A 23,902-nucleotide genomic window follows, 5' to 3' on the forward strand; every position below is an offset into this window, starting at 1 on the left:
GCTCATGGAGATCCGTTTCAGATTGAAGATGACGTTGCTGTCGTGTTGCGCTCTGTAATGGAAGTCGTGATCAGTCGAAGGATGTTTGTGCTTAACACACGAACACATCTTCTGCGGCACTTTATTAAACGAAACCGAAATGCAGTGGTCCTGTAATTGAATCGTGGATTCTAATTGGTCAGAGGGTGTTGATGAATCTTCTACAACAGCAGCTCTGACAGTAGATTTGTATTAATGCACTTGTTCTAATGCGTTAATGTTTCTATAGTAACAGCTCATTCACAGGGATGTGTACGGCAGACGCGCCACATAAACGGCTAAAAATATGGTGAAGTTTTCTGTAAGGAGATGTTTATTTAACATTTATGGAAGGAGTCTCCAGTTTCAGCGCTTTCTAACAGTCAGAGGTAAAGCTGTAACTTTACGTTTTACAACACAGTGGAGTTTACACTTTGCTTGGTAATGTGACCATTTTTTTATTAACTTAATCTTATTAATAAGAGAGAAAAAGAGGCTGGTGATGGAACGACTGCTAGAACGTGAGTGAGAACAGAAAGTAACTTGTCTTGCGGATGTTCCACAACATTAAATGTAACTATAAATAGATCAAAAGTGCTGTGTACTGTGTACTGTATTGTTCTTTAATAAGTATAAATTGTAATTGTAAACTGCTCTGGCAGAAGAGGAATAAAACACTTCGGGATGTGCTATTATGGAAAAATAATCAACTGTAGTGTGGTGACAGTAACTCCACTTCATCACGCCACCACACTGTTGATTATTTTCCTATAACAGCATGTCCTGAAGTATTTTATTCCTCTTATGCTTCAGCAATTTGCCAACATTTTTATTTATTAGATGACATATTTTTCATCCATTTTCGTTACATTTACCGTGTTTTATTCCTTACATGTGAGAGTGCCTTTTTTCGTTTCTAAAGCCTAGAGCTGTATGACTGATATCTTCCACAGCACTCTTTCGCTTGTTGGAGCACAAAAAGAGCCGACGGTTGGCTTTCTCGAACAGGACGCCCAAGAGACCAGAGCGAAATGAGATTAGCAGGAGGTTCCAGAAAGCCTCCTGTTCAATAATAAATTCTCCTTCATCCCTTTTCACCAAACCAGAGAAGCGGGTGTTGCTCTCGGGGTCTTTCAGCTGTTTCAAAGACTTTCCTGCTCTTTCTCTCGTTCCTCTGCAGCTTGTGTGTGTGTGTGTGTGTGTGTTGCGTAAATCAGTTAAAAAGAATAAAACTGCTTTTTAATCTTTCTTAAATGACCCAGTTGGAATGTGTACTGAAAGTAGAACAAAATGGAAATGATTTTTTTTTCTACATGGAGCTTTATTTGCTTTCGGTGAAATGATAATTATGGTACAGAGATGATATTCTGGTAATTTTGCCAGAAGAAAAATGTTAAAGCACAACGGAATCTGAATCCATGATAACATGTTTACTGTCGGAGCAATAAAACCATGATGGGAAAGGAGTAAGGAATAAAACACACCATGTTGTGCTGTTGGTATGGAATTTATATAACTGATAGATAAAGTCTCCATACAGAAGATTGTTTATGTGGAGAATTTGCCATCCATGTCTCTGTGAATGAGCTGTTACTATAGAAACGATAACGCATTAGAACGAGCGCATTAATATAAACCTGTGATTTGCAGCTGCACTGCTGTCAGAGCTGCTGTTATAGAAAATTAATTATTTGTGTGTTTCTGATTCCGGCAGGTTCCTTGGTGTGCCACCTGGGAGAGGAAGTTGCCCACTTACTGGACCTTTGCCCTTTGACCTCATCTACACCGACTACCACGGCTTACAGCAGATGAAACAGCACATGGGGCTGTCCTTAAAGAAACACAAGTCAGTGTGACACTCGTTCTTCTCCTCTCTTCTCGCTCTCCGACTCACTTTCTTTCAGAGCAGTCTCAGTTACACCAGACAGCAATTATCCTGAATCGCATTAATTAGAGCTGTGCTTAATCAGTCCTCCAATTTTTCTCTTTCTGTCACACACACACACACACACACACACACACACACACACACTCACACTCACACACACACTTCATGCTCTCTGTACTTCCATTTCACTCTCCCCCGAGGCTGCTCTCTAACTTCGTCAAACCACAGTGGCAGAGGAACACACCACAAACTGTTTGTGTGTGTGTGTGTGTGTGTGTGTGTGAGACAGTCAACAGATTGCTGTTATTCTGCCGTCAGGTTTGTGGTGAAAATAATGCTTATTGATCCAGTAGATGCAGAGTCTCTCTCTCTCTCTCTCTCTCTCTCTCTCTACTTAACACACACACACACACACACAAAGTTGATTAAGTGTCAAAGTGTTTTATTCCTCTTATACCACAGCAGTTTGCCACTGATTGTTTTCTTTTTCATCACAGTGTAATATACAGAGACTGAGGAATATATCCTCCACATACTGGACAATATACTGTTGTGAACCGAACTGGATCCAGAATTGATCCTTGTGGAACATCTTTACTACTTAGCAAAGTTTCTAGCATACTAGCACACACACACACACACACACACACACACACACACACTAGCATACAAAGTATAATCGATTAGCAGATCTTGAAGTCGTATCGGAGCATTACAGTTTACATTCCGAGCCAGTGACCTTGTGGAAGGTCGTCATGATACGATTCAGCAGGATTCATGTTTGATCCTCACTCACACACCCCAAACCGACAAATCATGCCCTTTACCGATGGCATGCCATTAATCAGGCTGTAGAACACTCTCGGCTTTCCCTCGAGGACTTTTATGACCCTATATAATCACCATCTCCACTTCATTAATAATGCATTAGTGAAAGGTCGAGGCAACGCCGCTCTGTACGTGTCAATATCTTCACACACACACACACACACACACACACACACACAAACACACAATTCAATCTCCATGCTTTTAACATCTACTATCAGTTCATATTACCAAAATGTAGTTGCGTATTTATCTTTGTTTTTGTCCTATCATTTTGAAAGGGGAAAAATCTTTATTATCTAATTAACTAGTTATTTATGCCTTACTCAAGCACGATGTCATTTATCAGACATTTGGCGAGAGTATTTCTGATGTTATTCCTTTCTTCAGGCTCAGCTAAACTGAACAGATGAAGATTGTAAATTCAATTCAATTATTTGTATAGCGCTTTTAACAATGGACATTGTCACAAAGCAGTTTTACAGAAATACATACATATGTATATTTCAAAATTTCACAGTGTGAAGGGATTCCCATCACAAATATAAGGATATACCTTTTTTGGGTGGGTTGAAGGGCTTCTATTTTTTTTTATCATCATGATCATGATCTGTAAAATAGCCAGAGAGCATGTGATTGAATTTTGCCACAAAGATTCAATTCAATTCACTTTGATTTGTATAGCACTTTTAACAATGGACATTGTCACAAAGCAGCTTTACAGAAATATATAAATTCTGGATATAAAGTTTAAATTTATGAGTAAGCCAATGGCAAGGAAAAACTCCCTGAGACGACATGAGGAAGAAACCTTGAGAGGAACCAGACTCAATTTAATTATAAATAAATAATTATAAATATTATAAATATAAATAGATATTGGATAATAGGAATCTCCAAGTGATGAGAACTCCAAGCACAAGTAGGGCATCAGGATTGGTCAGGCAGGTCCGGAGAGCAGAAGGGGTCAGGATCACTGGCATCTCAGGAGTAGCATGTGTAGCTCGACAGAGAGAGAGAGAGAGAGAGAGAGAGAGGGAGAGAGAGGGAGAGAGAAACACAGATCATCAGGTATGTTTATTGTCACGTAATGGTTAAAGACAATGTACATTGTGTGCAGAGTGCAAGCAGGGACTCCGGCAAGACTAGCTATGACAGCATAACTAAAAGGGAGAGCCAGAAGCTAACACAGACAAAGATGGCTGCTGTCCCACTTTTTTTAAATCAAGTCTTTGCATTGCATTGAGAGCCTTTGTTTTGATGGCTCTGTGAATTGCTGAGCTTTTTATATCAAGGTGATTTCAGAGAGTCGTATTGATGTGCACTCCGTGTTATTGTGTGCTCTTCTGTCACAGTGCTGACTTCGACTGAATAAAAGCATTGGCGATGCATGACTAGAAAGGTGTGATTGCTACAGAGCTGCTTCGTTTCTAACCTGTCATTCCAGTTTTAGATTATAGTGTTAGGATGAGTATACTCACAGAATGACAAAACTCTTCTTTCTAGCGGAGAAATTACAGCAGTGTTGAGACGCTGCTGTGTTCTGAAATGGGGGATTTTGTTGTCAGATGCTCTCGCTGTTTGTATTCATGGCTCATTCCGGCTGCATTTAGATGACTTAGAAAAAAAACATCCCTAATGTCTCTACAATCTCTCCAGTTTAACCCCAGTGAGAAACTGATACAAGGATCAACTCCAATTTCCTACAAATCTACATTAAATATATAATTAAGTATATAATCATATACATTTACCATATGATGAATTCCCTTGCTGCTGTTTTGCAGGTGCCATATTCGAGTCATAGACACGTTTGGGACAGAGCCAGCCTATAACCACGAGGAATATGCAACTTTACACGGCTACAGGACGAACTGGGGATACTGGAACCTCAACACCAGGCAATACATGACCATGTTCCGTAAGTACAGCGTTCCGGAAAAGTTTAGATTTTATGCATCCAATTCCAGATGTGGAAAAATATGGACTTTCAGGAAAACTTTGGGAAAACTTTGGGAAAAGTATGAATATTTTGAGTAATACACAAGCTTTATTTTTTTCCCACTAGCATTTCATATTTTTCTTTTTTGTAATACAGTAAATGATCTTAACAAGAAAACTGAATAAAGTCTGGAAAGTTACACAGTCAATCTAGAAGTGTTGCTTTTACCAACCAAATAGATAAAGTAAACAAGGACTTTATAAATTACACTCCACATAAACTTATTTAAAAATGTGTTATTCTTGATATGGTAAATTTATCTGTAAGTAGATGTTTATGATGTAACATTCATGGAAGGAGTCTCCAGTGTCAGCGCTTTGTAACAGTCAGAGGTAAAGCTGTAACTTTAGGTTTTATTTCTTTTTTACTACTGGATGATTTGTAGAAATTTGGATTATGCTTAAAGTGAAGATACAATATTTCTTTTGAAAAATGCATGTGCTGGTGCTTTTTGATGGAAATCTTTTTCCATTGTCTTTGCAATTTTTGTATTTTGTAATTTGCATTGACTTTTGACATTTTTTTTTTTTTTACAAATGTCAAAAAATTTGGGCAGAAACATACGTTCAAAAAAAGTAATTTCATGATTAGAAATGTAACTTTTACATGCAAACTCCTCAAATTCCTGACATCTCTCTCTGTGCTTTTCTCCCCCAGCCCACACCCCAGATAACTCCTTCATGGGCTTCGTATCCGAGGAGCTGAATGAGACCGAGAAACACAACATCCAGCAGAACAAAGTGAAGAACATGGCAGTCGTGTACGGCAAGGAGGCCAGCATGTGGAAGGTGAGGAGGAGGATGCTGCTTGAAATAGACATTCTGACCTAGAAACAGCTCCATTTCCCTTTAATCTTATTTCACCAGACCCATCCTGATAATCAGTTTTATATTCACTGCCTTATCAAGCCCAGAAAAAATTCCCCAAAGCATCACAGGACAAAGACGATTGCCCAATGGTACAGCGAGAATCACATTAAATACTGCCTCCATTTGGGAAACCTACTTACGAGCCTTGGTTAAAATAATTATTAATTATTCTAATTATTAAGTTACACCAGACTTTTGCATTGCTGGTTTCTTACTGTTGCTTAGCACACAACAAGAAACACTCATCCACAAACATACTACACTATGAGTTTTCTGGTAAATTTTTTTTTCTCTCTACGTAATAAGATGTTCCAGAGTGTTTGCACCTCTGCTTTGTGTCTTGTATCTCTGTTATCACTACAACCACACAGTCAAAACTTAACGATAAAATTTACAGCATTAATTAATATTTAACACATCAGGTTTCAGGGCACATCACTCAAAACCTTACACGCTTCTCGGGAGCCGCACTTGATAAGGGCTCTGTGGAAGAGCAGACAAGCTGGGAGATTACGTTATCTCTTCGTAAAGACGAAGATAATAATAAGCCTCGACTTTAATTTCGACTTCAATTACTTTTCAAAGCAGTATGTTGTACTCTAGATTATGGAACGACACACAAAACTTCTGAAAAGGTCTCCTTTAAAAATCAACACTGTGGGAATATATTACAACTGAAGGGCAGAACCTTACACAAACTTAAAATAACTCACTTGTTGTTGTTTTTTTTTTTTAACTATGTCAAGTGCAGAGATTGGTCTGTAAGTCAGAAGCTGTTTAATTGTCTACAGCTTTTAAGACAGGGAGAAAAATGAGGCTTTGTCTAACCTCCAACTTTTTTCTATTCTTTTTCCTCTATGTCATCTTGATGCAGCTTCAGGTAAGTCTCTTTTATATATTTTGCTCCTTATCCATCACATTAAAGCATTTCTTTTTTTTTTACTTAGTCTCGATCGCAGTAAGCTCACATACCAGTTTCATTCCAGCCTGTCCATTTCCATCCACAGAGCAGAGTTTTTCTCACTAAAATCACTAGAAAGATTTCAGCTGATCCCAGTCATTTCTTATTCATTTAATGTCTTATCCCCCCCCCCTCACACACACACACACACACACACGCGCGCGCGAGCACACACACACACACACACACACACACACATGCACACACACCTCTTCTTTGGAGAATAAGGACTCTGGTAGAATTATATAAAAATTACAGACTATTAAAACCATTCCTAATAGAGCTAGGGAGTCGTAAAGGAAAGGAAAGGAAATGAAAGGAAAGAAGAAAAGCAGGTGAATGTTTTAAATATGTAATAAAAAACAAAGAAGGAGAAAATATGAAAAAATATCAAACACAATTTGGAAGCAAAACAGGAATACAAAAGTAGTTAAAAAAAAAGGAGAGAGAAAAATATAAAGAAAGAAGATTCATTTTATAACAATTTCAACTTTTTTTTTTTTAATTGGTTGAAAAGTTGGTATTCGGTCACTTGTGGACCTCCAAATTTTCTTTAAAATTCATATTAGTCAAACTCTGGATAAATGATTTACCAAAGATTTTAAAGATTTTAAAGCTTTTTTTTTCAAAACTCTCACCCTGTTATGTATTTTGAGCAAACAGAGTGAAACATCAGCCCTTAATTAGCTAGTTCTTTAATGTGAAGTCTTGTTTCAGAGTCGTATTTTCTATTTCCTGTTTGTTCCAGTTTTCTGACTCGTGCTGTTATTGTTTTTGATTATGAATTGTCCCATTTTAATGACATCTTTCTTTTGACCAATGCTTTGGATCTCGACAATAATTCTCGGATTTCCTGTAATAAATACCATCCTGAGTTTACGCACTTTCGTCCTGCTTATAACTGCACATTACAAGGAGGTATAGCTTGGTTGTCAACTGAGTAAGATAAATGCAAATCAATATATCAGGTATACCAGCTGTCCCAAAAGAAAAAAAATGGGGTCTGCACTTGCAACCAGAAGATCATTAATCCATGTCCCAGGCCTGGTTGACAGAATTGCAGTCACAGCCAGAGGGGCACCTATTGCCACTGCCTTCTCAATTCTGGAGGGCGTCTTGAGAAAAGCCCTCAACCATAGAGTCAGAGAACTATGTGTGGCATATTGGTACAGAGTTCCTGTTTTCTTGTGAGTGTATTTTGATCCTTTCTAGCGTTTCTTTGCACTGCCTCGGGTTGTGGGTGCCTTCTCTTGCAATTTAACTTCATCAATAAGCTTTCTTGGCAAAGGCATTCCTGCTGAAACGGATCGCAGGGCTGAGGTTTGCAGGCTTTTAGATGGAACTGAATTGAGTTTCGTGTTGTTTACTCCAGGTCTGCAATCAAAGCTGCAAGGTTCTTGCTGTTAAATTGGCTCTTTTTGACTGTGATTCTGCAGAGCTGAGAATTTTGATATCCTCAAGAGCAGATTGCTGGCATCTGCATGTTGAAAAAGTTTCAGGCCTCTGAGACTGTTCTGCTTATTATGCATACAGAGCTCTTCCATCAACATCCTCAATTTATCATTCTTCTTCCCCGCATCATTCTTCCTTTTCCCCATAGACCTTTTGATTTAATATCTTAATTGCCCTTTCCTCTGTTGTTTCTTCTTCTTTTCTTTCACTTACTCCTCCCTTCCATTGTTCCTGAGTCCTACCTTTGACACTTTATCTTAATTTCCATTTTTATGCCTTTCCTTATTGCTTACACTTCTGTTTTTCTACTTTGTAAATCTACTTATAATCTCTCTCACTCCTTAACCTTTTTATGTTCACACTCTCTTGCCCAGCTAGTTATTTTCTACTCCCCAGACTGTGGCAGAAGTGAGTAAAATAGAGGGTAAATTGGGGTATAATGTGGCTTCCCTGGCAGGACTCTGACAGGGTCATTCAACAACCCGAATGGTATTATGCTTTGCTCACACTCTGGAATTTTATCCAGTTACTTGCTTATTCAACACTTGCTGTGTGTGGAGTGGAAATTGAGGAACAGTTTTAGATACTTTCCCCATCAGCCAATCTAAGCTTTCCCTGGCCAGTGGCATTCTGTTAAAGAAGTCATGAATAACTTCATTCAGTAGTTAAAGGTATTTTCTAAGGTATACTATATGGCCAAAGATATTGGGACACCTGACCATCACAGCCATATGTGGTTCTTCCCCAAACTGTTGCCACTTGGATGCACAGAATTGTATAGAACATCTTTGTATGCTCTAACCTTAAGATTTCCCTTCACTGGAACTAAGAGGATCAAACCAGTTCCAATTCCCCTGTGCACAAAGTGAGCTCAATGAAGACATGGTGTGTTAAGGTTGGAGTGGAAGAACGATTACTACCTGACCTCACTAATGCTCTTGTAGCTGAATTTACACAAATCCCCACAGCCACGCTCCAACATCTAGTGGAAAGCCTTCCCTGAAGAGCAACCAACTTTGAGAGGAGATGTGCAACAATCACATATGGGTATGATGGTCAGGTGTCCACTTACCTTTGGCCATATAGAGATGTAAAGATGCAGTGCATTTCCAATGCAGACCTTTCACAAGTCTAATCTACTAAGTTAGTAATTGGAGTGCATGTATATACCAGCCTTTGAGGTAACCACCAGGTTACATACACAGTTTCTTATTAATTGCTGTACATATATATTTATATAATATATTTTTCATAGAATAAAAAGAATGTATGCATGTAAAGTTGTAAATAAACTAAAATTTAACTAAAACAGATAAGCAGCAGTTTTCTTCCCCACCAGCAACTTGTGGTTAACTTCAAACCCTGTTCTACTGTTTAAACTGAGGGCACATTTTTAATCACTTTCTAATTTATATTAAAGTTATTTGTAAATTGTTAGATTTGTTGTAGGCCTTTTTTAATCTTCTTGTCAGATTTTCAGTGGCATTCCTAATAAATACAGCTAACTTTTGTTAACTATATACTTGCCTAATATTAGCTAAGACAAGCATACATTGATAGATTTGTTTCTCATTAATGAACTCCAAGCATTCGCGATTTACTGTGACAGAAAGCGAGGTGAAAGATGACTAATGTGAGATGTGGGGAAGGAAGCGGGGCTACCAGGGGTGTCAGTTAAAATGTGAGAGTTCAAAACATTTACACAATTGTCAATCAGTCCAGTCAATCATTCCAGCCAATCATATTTTGATTGGCTCATCTGTCATTTTATTTTGGGAAAATAGAAGACTCTTTTGGCATATTTGTAAGTGATAACAGTATACTCTGACATTCAAATGCAGAGCTCCTATGCAAAATGTGTAAAGATTGGCAAAAGCATCTTTCTTATCCCTACAGATAACTTGCAAACATATCCTTTTTTTCCCTCATTACCAAGACCTCCAATTTGAACTCCAGCTTGAACTAATAATGTCAATAAATGATCACTAGACTCTAGCCAGTGAAGCATCCTGATATTATTAATACAAATTGGTTGAGACTTTTGAATTAGCATCTAAATTCATCCGAGGTATTTTTTGGATGCTTTTGCCTGCAAGGTCCCCCAAAAGTGAGTCCCTGCACCTAGCTTCCAAAGCCATCTTCAAATTTAATCCCTCTCTGTTTTCAGGCATTTAGCACTGGAGATAATCCCCTAATTGGTTTGGAAAATCCTCACAGAGCAAGCTATCGATCCCTGTGGCCTCCAATCGTGGCAACACACCACACAATAGAAGTAGAGTAAGCTGGTTGGTAACACAGAGGAAGTCAAAAGCAATGGCTTGATCGTATACAAAGATTTTTAAGGACCGAAATCTTGACTTGACTTGAACGAGCAGACCCGAGTCCGCACTATAGTGCAAGAATTGAAATAATTTGAATGTGACTACTTAATGAATACATTCCTACTCTGTTAACATGCAGAAATGGTCTACCAAAGCTTCATTCCTCTTAGATGTCTCTCCAACCTCTGACCCCTTCCCTTGGTGCCATTGGAACATTTGTTAAGGGAGTTTGTGGACTAAAAGGGTCAGATGTATTTGAGTTTTTTTTTAAACCAAAACCCCTAAATCCCATTATGAGGAGACACTGTGTGAAAATAGCTCAATGCTATTCTTCCTCGCCTGGCTAATCTTGATATATGTGCCCTTGTGTCAGAAGGGCTGCACTTCTAATCCCTTCTATTTTCCTTCCACAAACTTCAACAGACCTTACAGACTTTTCAACTGAGGTACGCTTTTATTCAAAATACACAGGTGACAATAAAGAGGTGAAGGAAAAGTCAAACAACGCTACTGCAGAGAATAAATGTCTTGGCAGTGATTCTTCTTTCCAACCCTGTTACATTTTCTTTAATATTTTCACCATAGGTGCTAAAAGAACAGAAGGTTTTTGCTTAAGTAGAAAGGTAGAAAAGTATAAACCCATAAACTTATTTGAAGTATGAAAGTAACAGAAATAGACATCTGCTTCAGATCACAAACTGACTTTAGTTACTGATGGTAAATTAGTGTCCCATTCACCAAGGAACCGATGAATGTCAGAGAAAACATTAGCTAACACTATCTAACAACGGCTTTAGTCCTAATCTCTCAAATGTTAGCTAGCATGATAATAATTCTGATAATACAAACTAGCTGAATCCTAATAACAACTGCCATGATGAATACAAAGTGTCTGTAGCAGCAGCTAGATTACAGAGATGGGGATTAGGTCTCATTCTTGCTGTCAAATCTCTTTAAAGTTTAGATTTATTAGGGATTTAGATCAACTCCTTGAAGCTGTCGGATGCTAAAAAGTCACCACATGCCTTTACAAATATATGATTATAGAGTAAATGTGGTGATGTTTGAAAATGAAAAGTACTAACCAGATATACGTACAGCAAAAGGTAATTATACTTTATTACCTCAGACCTCTGCTCTTCACTTTCCAATTTCCAATTTGCAATTTGCATAACTCATAAATGATATAACTGTGAGATATTAAATGGATATCATTAGAATAGTGAGAATCTAATGACACCAATAGCTGTGAAATAAAGTCTTAGCAAGTATGTGAGATTAATATTTTCTTTCTATATTTTTATCTTCTAATATTTCACAGCTTCTTTCTGACAAGGTAAAGACAATGAAAAATATTGCTGATTGATTGATATATGTGCAAAATGCTTCGATTTTCAGATATACAAATACTTTATATCCTGTGTGGTGAGAAGCAGGACCATGCAAGTGCTTAAACTCAATGCGACCTTTATTAAAAGGCAATCCTGGAGTAGAGACAGAGGTAAAGTTACTGTAGGCAGAACTACCAGGCACTGGTCAGAACAACAAGAAACTTGGAAAATAAGGCTTAATACTCAGTAGACAAACTAAACAAAGAGCAGGTGAACACAATCAGGCAACAAGACAATGACAGAATGTGGTGGAGACAGGACTTGAACAAAAACCAAAACCAAAACAAACGCACACAATGATGGCGAGACCAAGGAGAAGACCATGTCAATTTTTAAAAAAAAATTGGCTACTGAAGTGGTTCATATTTGCTGATTAAATCATTATGTTTAAGTGCATTAGAATGTCCTTATATCTACATATATATATATATATATACAGTATATATATATATATATATATATATATATATATATATATATATATATATATATATATATATATATATAAAACACCGTGGTTTTTTGTCTGCCTCTTTTCTGGCTCTTTTTTTTTAAACTCTGTTTATACAGATATAGATATAGATGCATACTGAAAGCGCTACTTTGTTGCCCAAGACAATAACAATAAAATCTTGAATCGCAAATCCTGAAGGCTGTGAAAAAGTCACGCTTTCTAAATTAGTTTGAATCAATTCAATTTCAGGATTTGATTTGAAAATGATTTGAATTGGCTGTATTATAGCCAAAAAAAGACCTTTCGGTCCAGCATCTGAGTGCCACTATCTTCTAGCACTTCAACTAACCCCACCCTATACCCTACCCCCCCAACCCCCCATCCATCCCCCCAACCCTACACCCCCCACCACTTCATTTCTGAACCAGCCAGCTTTAAAAAGCCATCAAAAATACGTGAGCAGATTTTGCAAGCATGGTGCTACTCTTCAAATTCGGAAACTTGCCACCTGCTTAACATTCTGGCAGCGATACTGTTCTGCCATGAGCCTTGTCACAGTGAGTGTTTAGTGTGAGGGGGCAGCCGTCTCTTTGAGGTGGTGCCAGGTGACATTTGGAAGGTTTGGAAACTTAACCTGAGGGCTAAGTGGGTGGCTTGAGGTTGAACGGTGAATATAGATTAGAAAAAGACAGCTGGTGGTCCTGTGTGGGGTATAAACACACAATGATTAATGATTCAGATACACAATGATTAATGATTCAGCTTGAGTGATTTAAATATATATCGCTGTTGTTATTAATGAAACTTGCTATTGCTTTTCAGACTATAGTGCTTACTAATAAAATGATATATCAGTGACAAGATGCTGATTATTGAAATAAATTTAGTAGGAGTCTAGTATATCTCCAATATACTGCTGCATGAATAGTCTTAGTTGTTATTATCACTAATATTATTATATTATCAATATAAGCTCTTCCGTCATGCTTTTAATTTGCTATTTTGACTTGTTGAATTAATTAAATAGTAAAATAGTCTGTAGTTATTTGAATACCAGTGTGCTCATCCGAAGTCCAGCTACTGTACATGAATTTACTGCAGCAATGGCCAACTAGGAAGTTAAGCACCTTTGGCTGCTAGGATTCAAATATTTACTCATGTTTTGGATTTATCCAACACCAGGGTAAAGAGAAGTTCCTGGAGATTCTACATCGCTATATGGAAGTACATGGGACGGTGTACTATGAGACACAGCGCCCCCCTGAGGTCCCTGCCTTTGTTAAGAATCATGGACTGCTGCCTCAACAGGACCTGCAACAGCTTCTACGCAAGGCCAAGGTGACGTTTTATTCCATCCTAAGTCTACAAGTACCACTCTGTCTGTTTTATCCCAAGGTTTTATCCCCTTCCGAAGTCTGAGGGTTTTTTTCTCAACCTGGCTCAAAAGTTGTCTTTTTATTATTCCCATCCAGCTCTTCATTGGCTTTGGTTTTCCCTATGAAGGACCCGCCCCTTTAGAAGCAATAGCCAATGGATGCATTTTTCTGCAGCCCAAGTTTCGTCCTCCGCACAGCTCACTCAATCATGAGTTCTTCAGAGGGAAGCCAACGTCCAGAGAGGTGAGCGCTTCTTATGGAGTTAGAATTATGAGAATGAGAGTTTGCTAATCGACTCCTGGTTATTATTTAAAAAAAAACCTTCTCATTCATTGCAGAGCAATGAAGAAAATCATGTTATTGATTTTGTAGAAAGCTTTTGTATTCGACTTTCTTCTGTACAGGATAATTTAGTTGGAAGAAAATGATGCTGACCTAAACCTAAACTGGAAAAATTCAGACTGTTGTGTAGTTTTAAATGTGTATATCCACAGCAGATCATCGAATCCTGAAAAAAAAAATATATATATGGCAGATGCAATTGGAAAAAAAGAATGAAAAGTGCTCAAGTGTAATTGATTTGAGCTTTGATGAAAAATGTAGTGCTGTGAGTGTAAATAGAAATGGATTTGATTGCTGAGATGAATCAGTTGAATATTATCCAGGATTATTCTTTCGTTCTCTTTTGCCAGGTCTCCTCTCAGCACCCGTACGCTGAGCAGTACATCGGCCGACCTCACGTCATGACCGTGGACTACAACAACTCAGAGGAGTTTGAAACTGCTGTGCGTGAGATTATGAGGATGAAGGTAAGGTCAGAGGGTCAAACTGTGTGAAAACAACAAAAAGAAAGTAAAAAAAAAGTTTAGACTGGCTGTGAATGGACATATTTACAGACCATTACATAACGACTGGCAACTTGTTGGTAACCATGGAAACTGTTCTCGACTTTAATAATGGTTAATAATGATCCATCAGAAGATCGGAGACAAAAACCATAGGTGGCAAAGTCAAGGCTGAGAGGACAAAAGCTGTAGCATAACCTCTTCAAAGGTCCTTTCAGGGTTCGTTGGTTAATTAATTGCTCTTAGCTTCCTAAAATTCTACTTTAAATGCTTTCTGGTAAGAAAACACTTTGTTGTACATAAAACCAAAGGGATGTGTGGGGTGTAGTTGAGTGTAGGAGTGTAGTACTGAGGAATAAAACACTTCAGGACTTGCAATTTCTCAATGATTACAAATGTGTCATTCTTTTTTTTTATCCATTTATAGTTACATTTAATGTTGTGGAACATCCCTGAAATGAGTTAGTTCCTGCTCTCACTTACATTACAGCAGCTGTAATCAGTCGTTCCCTCACCAGCCTCTCTTTTTCTCTCTCTTGCAGTTAATAAGACAAAAAATGCAGTTTATCATGTTACTGAGAAACTGCAAAGCGTAAACTCCTCTGTCCTGAAAATGTCAGAAAACTTAACGTTACAGCTTTACCTCTGACTGTTACAAAGCGCTGACACTGGAGACTCCTTCCATAAACAGCTTAACGTAATTAACGTAACATCTCCTTAACGTAACATCTCCTTTCGGAAAACTTTACTATATTAATGATTACATGCTTTTTTTTAAAGCCGTTTATGTGGATCATCCTCCATACAAGTCGCTGTGAATGAGCTGTTACTATAGAAACTGTTTTGTTAAACAGTGAAGGTCATAAATGCTTACAATTTGTGTTGCACTCATAACCAGCGTAAAGATGGAAAATTAAGATACTGTATATTTACAGTATTGACCTATAGAATATATTTATACATTGTGATAAAATGTTAAAAACTTGAGTGTAAATGTGTAAATTCCTCAGAAATGCTCAGAAAGTTGCACAGAAATTGAGCCTCTGTTTTTGACGTACATTTAAACGTTGATCTGAAAACTGCATTTAAGGAACTAGGCATTCATCAGCAGGGCTACTTGAGCCGTCAGCGACGATGGCGCTGCTCGTCATTAGTACTCTGTCTTGTTTAAATACCATGCATTTCACAAATAAACATATTTGAGGATAATGATTATGATGCAGTGCTCGGTTATTGTGTGAAAACAGACTTTACAGTTCAGTCATGTTGATTAAATCGTGTGCAGCTGTTCCAGTCGAGAAAGCAAACAGACTCCCGCATTTACATGTTGATTAGGGGATAATTTGTTCCTTTTGAATGAATTATCGAATAATGAATGATCAATCAATTAGAGCCCAATTATTCTAAAAACGATTACATCAGGCTTAGATCAGATTTAATCTGATTACTGTGTAATAACTGCACTGTTTTTGGAATCAGCCTGAGTGATATGAAGAGGGCGCTTATGTTGCTTAATACAGAATGATGGCCCTTTTCTACCAATACAACAATTCTTCATTACTGTCATTTGCCCTTCTTACCCAGGGGTATGTGGGCGGAGCTAGAAATAGCTCCGCTCACCGATTAGTCAAATTATCTTCCCTAGTTTATCGACTGTCTTTCTCTTTACAAATCTCCTTTTTCTAATAGATTTTTATGATGTTTTTATCTGTTTGCAAACAGTAACGTTTTCTTGCTGCTGATATTAAGCGCACTTTTACGTTTTTCATATATAGTGGGCTGTATTCAGAATCAGTTACTTAAATCCAAGTTACGTCAATATTCATGTAATTAGTTCTACAACGTTTTTATACAAAAACATTTTGTTTTTTCATTCTCCTGTGGAGAAATAACTGTTTCATCTGCTACGCTTACATTTTCATTTACGTTCGTTGATGATTTAATCCATAAAAAAATTCACTTCTCTTGGTAAGCAATGTCTCTGATTAAGATTTGAGATTCAGCTACAGAAAATGAGTGACTTGTTGTGTTTTTGTTGTATTTTAATGCAATTTGACAAAATGTGCATTGAGCCTTTTCTGTATTTAGTAAGATTAAAGTTTTGGCACCCTTGCCTTTGTTTGGCTTGCTGTGTCTTATAAACCGTAAAATATAAAATGAATTTTTTTTCCATCTCTAATCCCCCCCCACTTCCAGGGAACTCCGCTGATGTTAATGGGTACCGCTGGGAAACATACACAGGAACTTGTTTAGTAGAACCCATTAGCCTCGTCCTTTAAAGCTCCTTAATTACAATTAGTCTCATTGATGTCTCAACAACCCCAACACATTTACCGCAGACTGACGTGTGTGTGGTTTGGAGATGTCAAACTGCTCCAGCAAACATCTCTTTGGGAATCTCATGTGGTTGAAAGGAAAAAGGAAATCAGTGGGCGGAAAGCATTAATTAGGCGCTCTGGATTCTGACGGCTCCGCTCTCGGCAGGCCCGACGAGTCAATCGATCCATAAACCCCAGAGCTCCGGCTAGCCGCAGGAAATGGACATTGATTCGAGCGCTGCAGGGAGGCAGAGCGGCGCGAACGGACCAGCCGGAGACCTGCTGCAGGATGGAGATGTTAGAGAAGATCGGAGGGAAAGTTTGAGATGTGGAGCGTGAGGATTGTACTAATGACGAATGTCTGGTGAAAATGTGTTAATTTTGGCTATAACACTCCAGATTATTGTAAATCTCATGCATCAGAAATGGATATTTGTTACTCTAATGGAATTAGAGACTGTGACGCACCACGCTTCTGTGTTTTACTGATGAAATCTTTGTTGATTTTTAGATCCAGTGTAAGGGGAAAATCCTTTAAATCAAATATTACATCAGTCTTCATTCTGAACTCTGAACAGCTCAAAGATCATGTTCTCTAATAGCAAATTAGGAGTCTGAGAGAGACTCGTCTATCTATCTATCTATCTATCTATCTATCTATCTATCTATCTATCTATCTATCTATCTATCCTAGATACTATTGTTAACCTTTGTTCATAATTGTTCATATGAATTGCATCTTATAAAGATATTAAAGTGATTTTAATGAAATTTTAATGAAATCACTTCCACTTTTATTTTTATTTGAGTGAGTGAGAACCATTACTTCACGATCTCCGGATCAGTCCCACGGTCCTTTAATTATTTAAGCTTTAAACATTGAAACATACGAATCTGCTGCTGTCAATCAAACACGATCCTGAAACTCATTAAGGAGCTTCACTTTTCTCTGGCTTTAAATGAGCCGTATTTATTTCTGTACGTTGCTTCACAGCTGCTACGGAGAGACGAGTGGCAGCAGGCTTGTTTTAGCTGTGAAGTGAATACGACTAGGATGCGTTGGCTCAAAAGGAAACAAATCCTGAATAAGGCTGAAAATCACGTCTGTGCTCACGACATATTTACAGCGCACGTCATTTCATCTGCTGCGACTCTTTTGTTTCTGTTTTGTTCAGTCGCATCCTTCTTATGCTCTCTCAAGAGTCTAAAAATCTAATCAGTTTAATCAAGTGTGCAGTTTTTTATTACAGATCATCATTCAGGTACGAGATCATTTACATCTATGACCAAGGAAAATGAAAATGTGATTTATCGACTCAGCGATTCCCGACTGTCACAAAGCGAAGGCGATTAAGCTTGACGAGTTTAGCAATTACCGGTTTTGTCTGTTTTGAATAATATGCTGCAGTTTCTTTTTTATACTGCAATTAGCTTGAATAATGACAAGCAGCGTGGAAAAACGGATTTTAACAAAGATATAAAAACAAATGTGTGTGTGTGTGTGTCTTTCAGGTGGATCCTTATCTGCCATATGAGTATACGTGTGAGGGAATGCTTGAGAGAGTGCATGCTTACATTCAGCATCAGGTAAGTGTGTGTGTGTGTGTGTGTGTGTGTGTGTGTGTGTGTGTGTGTGTGTGTGTAAAATTATGTGTTAGAGAAAGTGATCAAGCATGATGTGTTGAGAGAAATGTGTTGGTAATAAAAAAATGTTTGAGATATAATAAGAAAGATTTTTTTTTTTAAAATAGAGTAAGTATGACAAAGAAAGAAGAGAAAAGGAAAGAATAATAAGAAGAATTAGAAAGAAAGAGTATTGTGAGAGAATGAGAAAGTGACAGATCAGAAAGAGAAATTAGAGAGAGAAGGAAAGGAATAGAAAAAGAAAAAATGAGTAAAGTAAGTAAAAAGAGTAAGTAGAAAGAAAGAAAGACAGAATAGAACAAAACAGAAAGAGGGAGAATGAGAGAAAGATATTGTGAGAACATCAGAAAGAGCAATTAACAAGAAAGAAAGGAATAAATTAGAGAAAAAAGAAAGGGTGGCATGGTGAGAAGAAGGAATGAAAGAAAGAATAACAGGAACAACGACTGTGATGAAATCAGAGATATTAAAGAGAATAATATTAAAGGAATAAAGAAGATGAACAAGGGCAGGGAGAGAGTGAAAAAGAGTGAAAGGAAGAATGTAGAATAAAATGAAAAAAGAGAGAAATAGGAAGAAGTGAAAGAGAAAAATAAGAAAAGAAAGAATCAGAAAAACAAGAGGGAGAATGAGAGAAAGAGAAACCAGGAAAAAAACAGGAAGAGAAATTAAAGAGAGAGAGAGAAAGGAATAAATAAAAGAGAAAAGAAGGGTGGGGGAGATGAAGAGAAAGAAGGAATACAATATGGAATAAAAGAAAGAATGCAAGAGACCAGGAAAAAAAGATCTACAGAAGATATTTAAAAGAAAAGAAAAAATGGTTGAAGAAAATTGTAGGAATTGAGTAATTCTAGAAACATATTTGTAGAAAAACCCTTTTGTAGATGTAGTTAACCCTTTCATATTTACTGTCGCAGGACTTTTGTGCTCTGGAGGCTCCGTTCCCCCCCGCTAACATGTCGGTGGTTTGGCCCGGAGGCGTGTTCATGCGGATGGGCGACTCGGGGCTGGTCTCGTGGGCGGTGAACTCCACAGCGCCGCCCTGCTGGCCTCCGCTCAGCGCTCTCAGACTCGCCGTGTCGGCCGAGGGCCAGTCGTGTGTGGACGCCTGCAGGAGCTCGAACCTGGTGTGTGAACCGGCCTTCTTCCGCTTCGTCAATAACAAGGAGGCGCTGAGCAAGTGAGTGACCTTAACCTTAACCTTAACGACCTTCACAATGACCTTCACAGTCACTAGTGTACTCTGTATAGTGGCTAGCTAATCTATCTTGACAGCTAATCACTGAACTGGTGAGAGAGTACACGCACACAGAGGAAACGGCAGCGCTAAGTGAACGCTTTACTACATCACCGTCATTTAAATGTTGTGTTTGTAAATTTCCTGCTCGCAGTCATTTCCGATGAAAAAATAGAAATTCGAATTTCCTTCATCAGTCCGCATTTTCTATCCCTGATTAGACGCTATAAAAAATCTATTCAGAAGCGACCTCGGAAGCGTGAACTACACGCAGGAGATTTTAATAACCTGAATGCCAAATCCAGAAAATCACCTTAAGCAAGGGCGGAACCCGAGTCAGAATACGAGGGACTTTCCTTGCATAAATATCAACGTAACTTTTGGACGTAAGTCGTCCATAATGCCGAATGTTAGTTAAGGTTACTAGAAAACATGCTAGACTAGCCTGCTAAACACTAGTGGCTGCTGATTTTAATTACAAAATATAGTAGCTAGTCTAATATTAGCTAGTTTTTAGCAAACTTGGCCAGGCTAAAGTCACATTAGCTATCCAGTTTGCAGTTAGCAAATCAAAGTTAACTTAATAGACTATTTTATTCTGTTTTTACGCTGCAGTGAAGAAAAAGAAAATTGCATGTGTAGTTGTTGTGCAGTGAAGTGCAGTGTGTAGCTGATCTGTTTTATTCCAGGAAGCAGGATGATGTATAAAGGGATGTTTTATCGTTTGCTGTGAGCCGGAAGAAGTGATGGAGTCGGGACAGTGTGGATCAGGACAGTGGATCTTGTCACCTCACTGACACCAGCAGAAAGAGTTCTTTTTTCTCTCCATTATCCACTCGCTCATTCTCTCCTTCTCTCTTCCTCACCTTTTTCCCCAGCATCCATCTCTCTTCATTTAACCTGCCCTTTTTCTCTTTCACTCTAATTCCATTCGGTCCATCCTTTTTATTCTCTCTGCCGCCTGGTTATTCTCTCCGTCCTGTCTCTTTTTAGGCTGCAGGTGCAGTGCGAAGTGGTGGAATTTGAGATGAATCACATTTTTCCGGCGTTTTCCACGACAGCGTATGAGTGCGGCCTGCAGAAAGAGCCTCTGCTGTTCAGCTGCGCTGGGTTCGGCGCGAAGTACAGACGTGTGTGTCCATGCAGAGACTTCCGTAAAGGACAAGTGGCGCTGTGTCACGACTGCTTATGACGGATTTCTCCTCATCTCCTGGCTTGTCTGCTGCTCCTGAAATCGTGGCTGATGTTTTGCAGAAATGAACTCTTTGGAAATCTGGGAAGGAGAGCAGAAATTCCCGGTCAGACATCAGTCCCTGGTAAAAATGTTTCACGGAATATAATAAAAGTAATTCTGATTCCCCTCCAAACAGGAAATAAAAACCAACGATAGATCTTGCATCATGTGTTTATTTCCTGAGGTTAAACAGGAGGATCAGGCAACCCTGATAGAGATGACGTGTCTATCGTATCAATGGTCAAATAAACTCTATAGCACAGAACGAACGAACATGAACTTCCATCTGCATAAAACGGACACGTGTGAAAGATTATTTTTTAATCAAGCTAAAATATTTGAATGTAGACTGTGAATTTTTATGATTACAAGTTTGTGATGTAACTTATATAACTAATAAAAGAAAGACACACATTTGTCTCCTCTTTATATATATATGTATATATATATATATATATATATATATATATATATATATATATATATATATATATATATATATATATATATATATATATATTGTATGTTATTTTTCATCTCAAAGCAGGACTCGATTTGCATCATACAGGGACACATTAAAGAGCCAGACAAGGAACAATCTAGAGAAAATAGCAGTAGTTGTTTAGCTCCACAGTTTTTCAAAGGAAGCAAAAAAGCCTCATCAAGAGTGAACATTCTCATATGCCGAATTATTCACTGTTGAATTCTGGATTCTGTTTGTTCAGAAGGTGTTGATTAATTTTCTACATCAGCAGCTCTTACAGCAGGTTTATATTCATGCACTTATTCTAATCCGTTATCGTTTCTATAGTAACGGCTCATTCACAGGGACATGTGCTTGTAGGGACTTGTGAGGATTTCTGTAAAGAGATGTTTATTTGACATTAATGAGAAGAGTCTCCAGTGTCAGCGCTTTGTAGCAGTCAGAGGTTTACGCTTTATGGTTTTGTCAGTAACATGACAAGCTGCATTTTTCTCGTTAACACCGAGAGGGAGAAAGAGCGGCTGGTGAAGGAAGCTGTTTCACGAACATTTCACAGCACTAAATGTAGCTATGTAGGTGTTATAGGTGGTAACAGTGACTCCACTTCATCACACTGCCCCAAAAGTTGATTAGTTTCCTATCCCTGCTGAAAAGTCCAGCTACCAGCTACTAAAGCACAAGTGTCTGAGATGAGGTTTTTGAGTAATGTCTAGCCTGAAAAAAATTGCGGGAGAGGAAACATGGACTGAAGAAGCAGATCTCCTGAGATGCCAGTGATCCTGACCCCTTCTGCTCTCCAGACCTGCCTGATCCATCCTGATGCTCTACTTCTGCTTGGAGTTCTCATCACTCGGAGATCACTCGCTGCTCCTGAGGATTGCTCCACACACACAGCCTGAAGAGCAGTGAGATAACTGAGGATGATGCCACTTAGAAACCATGAAGATGGCTTTAGACTGCAATTCATATGAACAGTCATATGAACTCAAGTCTCCATCAGTGAACAGTTGATAACTTCAACAAAATAGACTTTGTGTTAAAACTATAAAGAATTTCTTTGTTACATAATTGTACTATTTGTCCATGTAGTACACAGTTATAGAAGAGATTTATTTATAATGGCACTATCCTTTATCACCCAGATGAGGATGAGGTCCCTTCTGAGTCTGGTTCCTCTCGAGGTTTCTACCTCATGTCGTCTCAGGAAGTTTTTCCTCACCACCTTCACCTCTGGCTCACTCATTAGGGATAAATTCTTAAATTTAAAATGTATATACTGAATTTATATATTTCTGTAAAGCTGCTTTGTGACAATGTCCATTGTTAGAAGAGCTATACAGATAAAATTGAATTGAACTGATTTTTTTTCTGCTAGCTGAAATATGATAAAACATAAACCAAGAAACTATTTAAAAATAAACAAATTAAAAAAACTACTATGTTGAATATAATTGAGAAGATGACATGCAATAAAATAATGTTATTTTCTAAAACCAGGAAATACTTCACCACCAACAGAGTCAAGGACAGATTCAGGTGTGTGTGTGTGTGTGTGTGTGTGTGTGTGTGTGTGTGTGTGTGTTCATGAGTATTTTCAGCCCTGAATTTCTCATGTGCTGCCTTAAACCCGTGTCTCTTTCTGCCTTTGGGGAGATTAAAGACTGTGTTGGGTCGGACAGACAGGTAATAACTTTGCCGTGGTGAATGCTCACATGTTGAGCCTGCTTCAGGTCACACTGACCCACAGCGCTAATGCAGGTGAAACGCCGAGAAACTTCCCGTAACACACAGTTACTGAATAACTAGAAACGTCCTTGAGCTGGGAAATTGCTACGATTATGGCAATAAGACAAATGACCCTTGTTTTGTAGATCATATTCGGGAAATCAAATTAATAGCCACGCTTAATGATCATGTCCTTTATGTCAATAATTCAGGCTCAACGACGGCTGTAGGCCGATTAATTTTCAGTTAATTTACACGAGCAACAACTGCAGTGTTTTGACTGCAATTTTGATTAAATAAAGAACGTCATGCTTTTTATCTGCCCGCAAAACAAGCTAGATCCTGTTATCATTTACGTCCTGACGTCCTGCAGACTTTCCTGTGTCTGAAAACGTAAAGTTACAGCTTTACCTCAGACTGTTACAAAGCTCTGACACTGGAGACTCCTTCCATAAATGTTAAATAACAAAATAAATTAATTTACTTTTTAATTAATTTGCACTGACTCCGCCCCAAATTGCATATTTGTTAAAGTGAATGCACATTTTGGGGGAAATCCAGCCCACAGGAAATGAAATTCAGTGTCTGTCCGTACCATTGGCTTAAACCAAAAGATCACCTCTACCGTGTGGTTACAGCCGACCTGTTACCTCGGTTCAGTTGTACTTTATGAAGATGACTGAAGGCTTTAAACTCTGTATAAGCTTTTTAAAGCATATTGGATTCCTGTGTGCTCTACAAATCACACATACTCTGTGAATCACATTCCTAAGTTTCCACATGACTAAGGAAGACAAGTTTCTTTTTAGGATTTTTACACTAAAGGCGATTTCCATCCAGAGTGAAAATCAACAC

At 38.2% G+C, this 23,902-nt stretch overlaps 1 protein-coding gene across 1 annotated transcript in view; it reads left to right on the forward strand.

Moving 5' to 3' along the window:
* LOC113538230 (alpha-1,6-mannosylglycoprotein 6-beta-N-acetylglucosaminyltransferase B) overlaps positions 1-21,252 on the forward strand; it is a 104,466-nt gene extending 83,214 nt beyond the window's left edge. The window contains exons 9-18 of the mRNA XM_053232063.1: positions 1,733-1,864; positions 4,522-4,655; positions 5,394-5,524; positions 9,556-9,564; positions 13,367-13,522; positions 13,657-13,803; positions 14,253-14,369; positions 18,236-18,310; positions 19,285-19,547; positions 20,598-21,252. Of these exons, the coding sequence (XP_053088038.1) occupies positions 1,733-1,864; positions 4,522-4,655; positions 5,394-5,524; positions 9,556-9,564; positions 13,367-13,522; positions 13,657-13,803; positions 14,253-14,369; positions 18,236-18,310; positions 19,285-19,547; positions 20,598-20,796 (1,363 nt within the window). The 3' untranslated portion in view covers positions 20,797-21,252. The remainder of the gene's footprint in view (positions 1-1,732; positions 1,865-4,521; positions 4,656-5,393; positions 5,525-9,555; positions 9,565-13,366; positions 13,523-13,656; positions 13,804-14,252; positions 14,370-18,235; positions 18,311-19,284; positions 19,548-20,597) is intronic.
* The last annotated feature ends 2,650 nt before the right edge of the window (positions 21,253-23,902 follow it).

The sequence above is a fragment of the Pangasianodon hypophthalmus genome, chromosome 2, assembly GCF_027358585.1.
Source record: "Pangasianodon hypophthalmus isolate fPanHyp1 chromosome 2, fPanHyp1.pri, whole genome shotgun sequence".
Taxonomy (NCBI): domain Eukaryota; kingdom Metazoa; phylum Chordata; class Actinopteri; order Siluriformes; family Pangasiidae; genus Pangasianodon; species Pangasianodon hypophthalmus.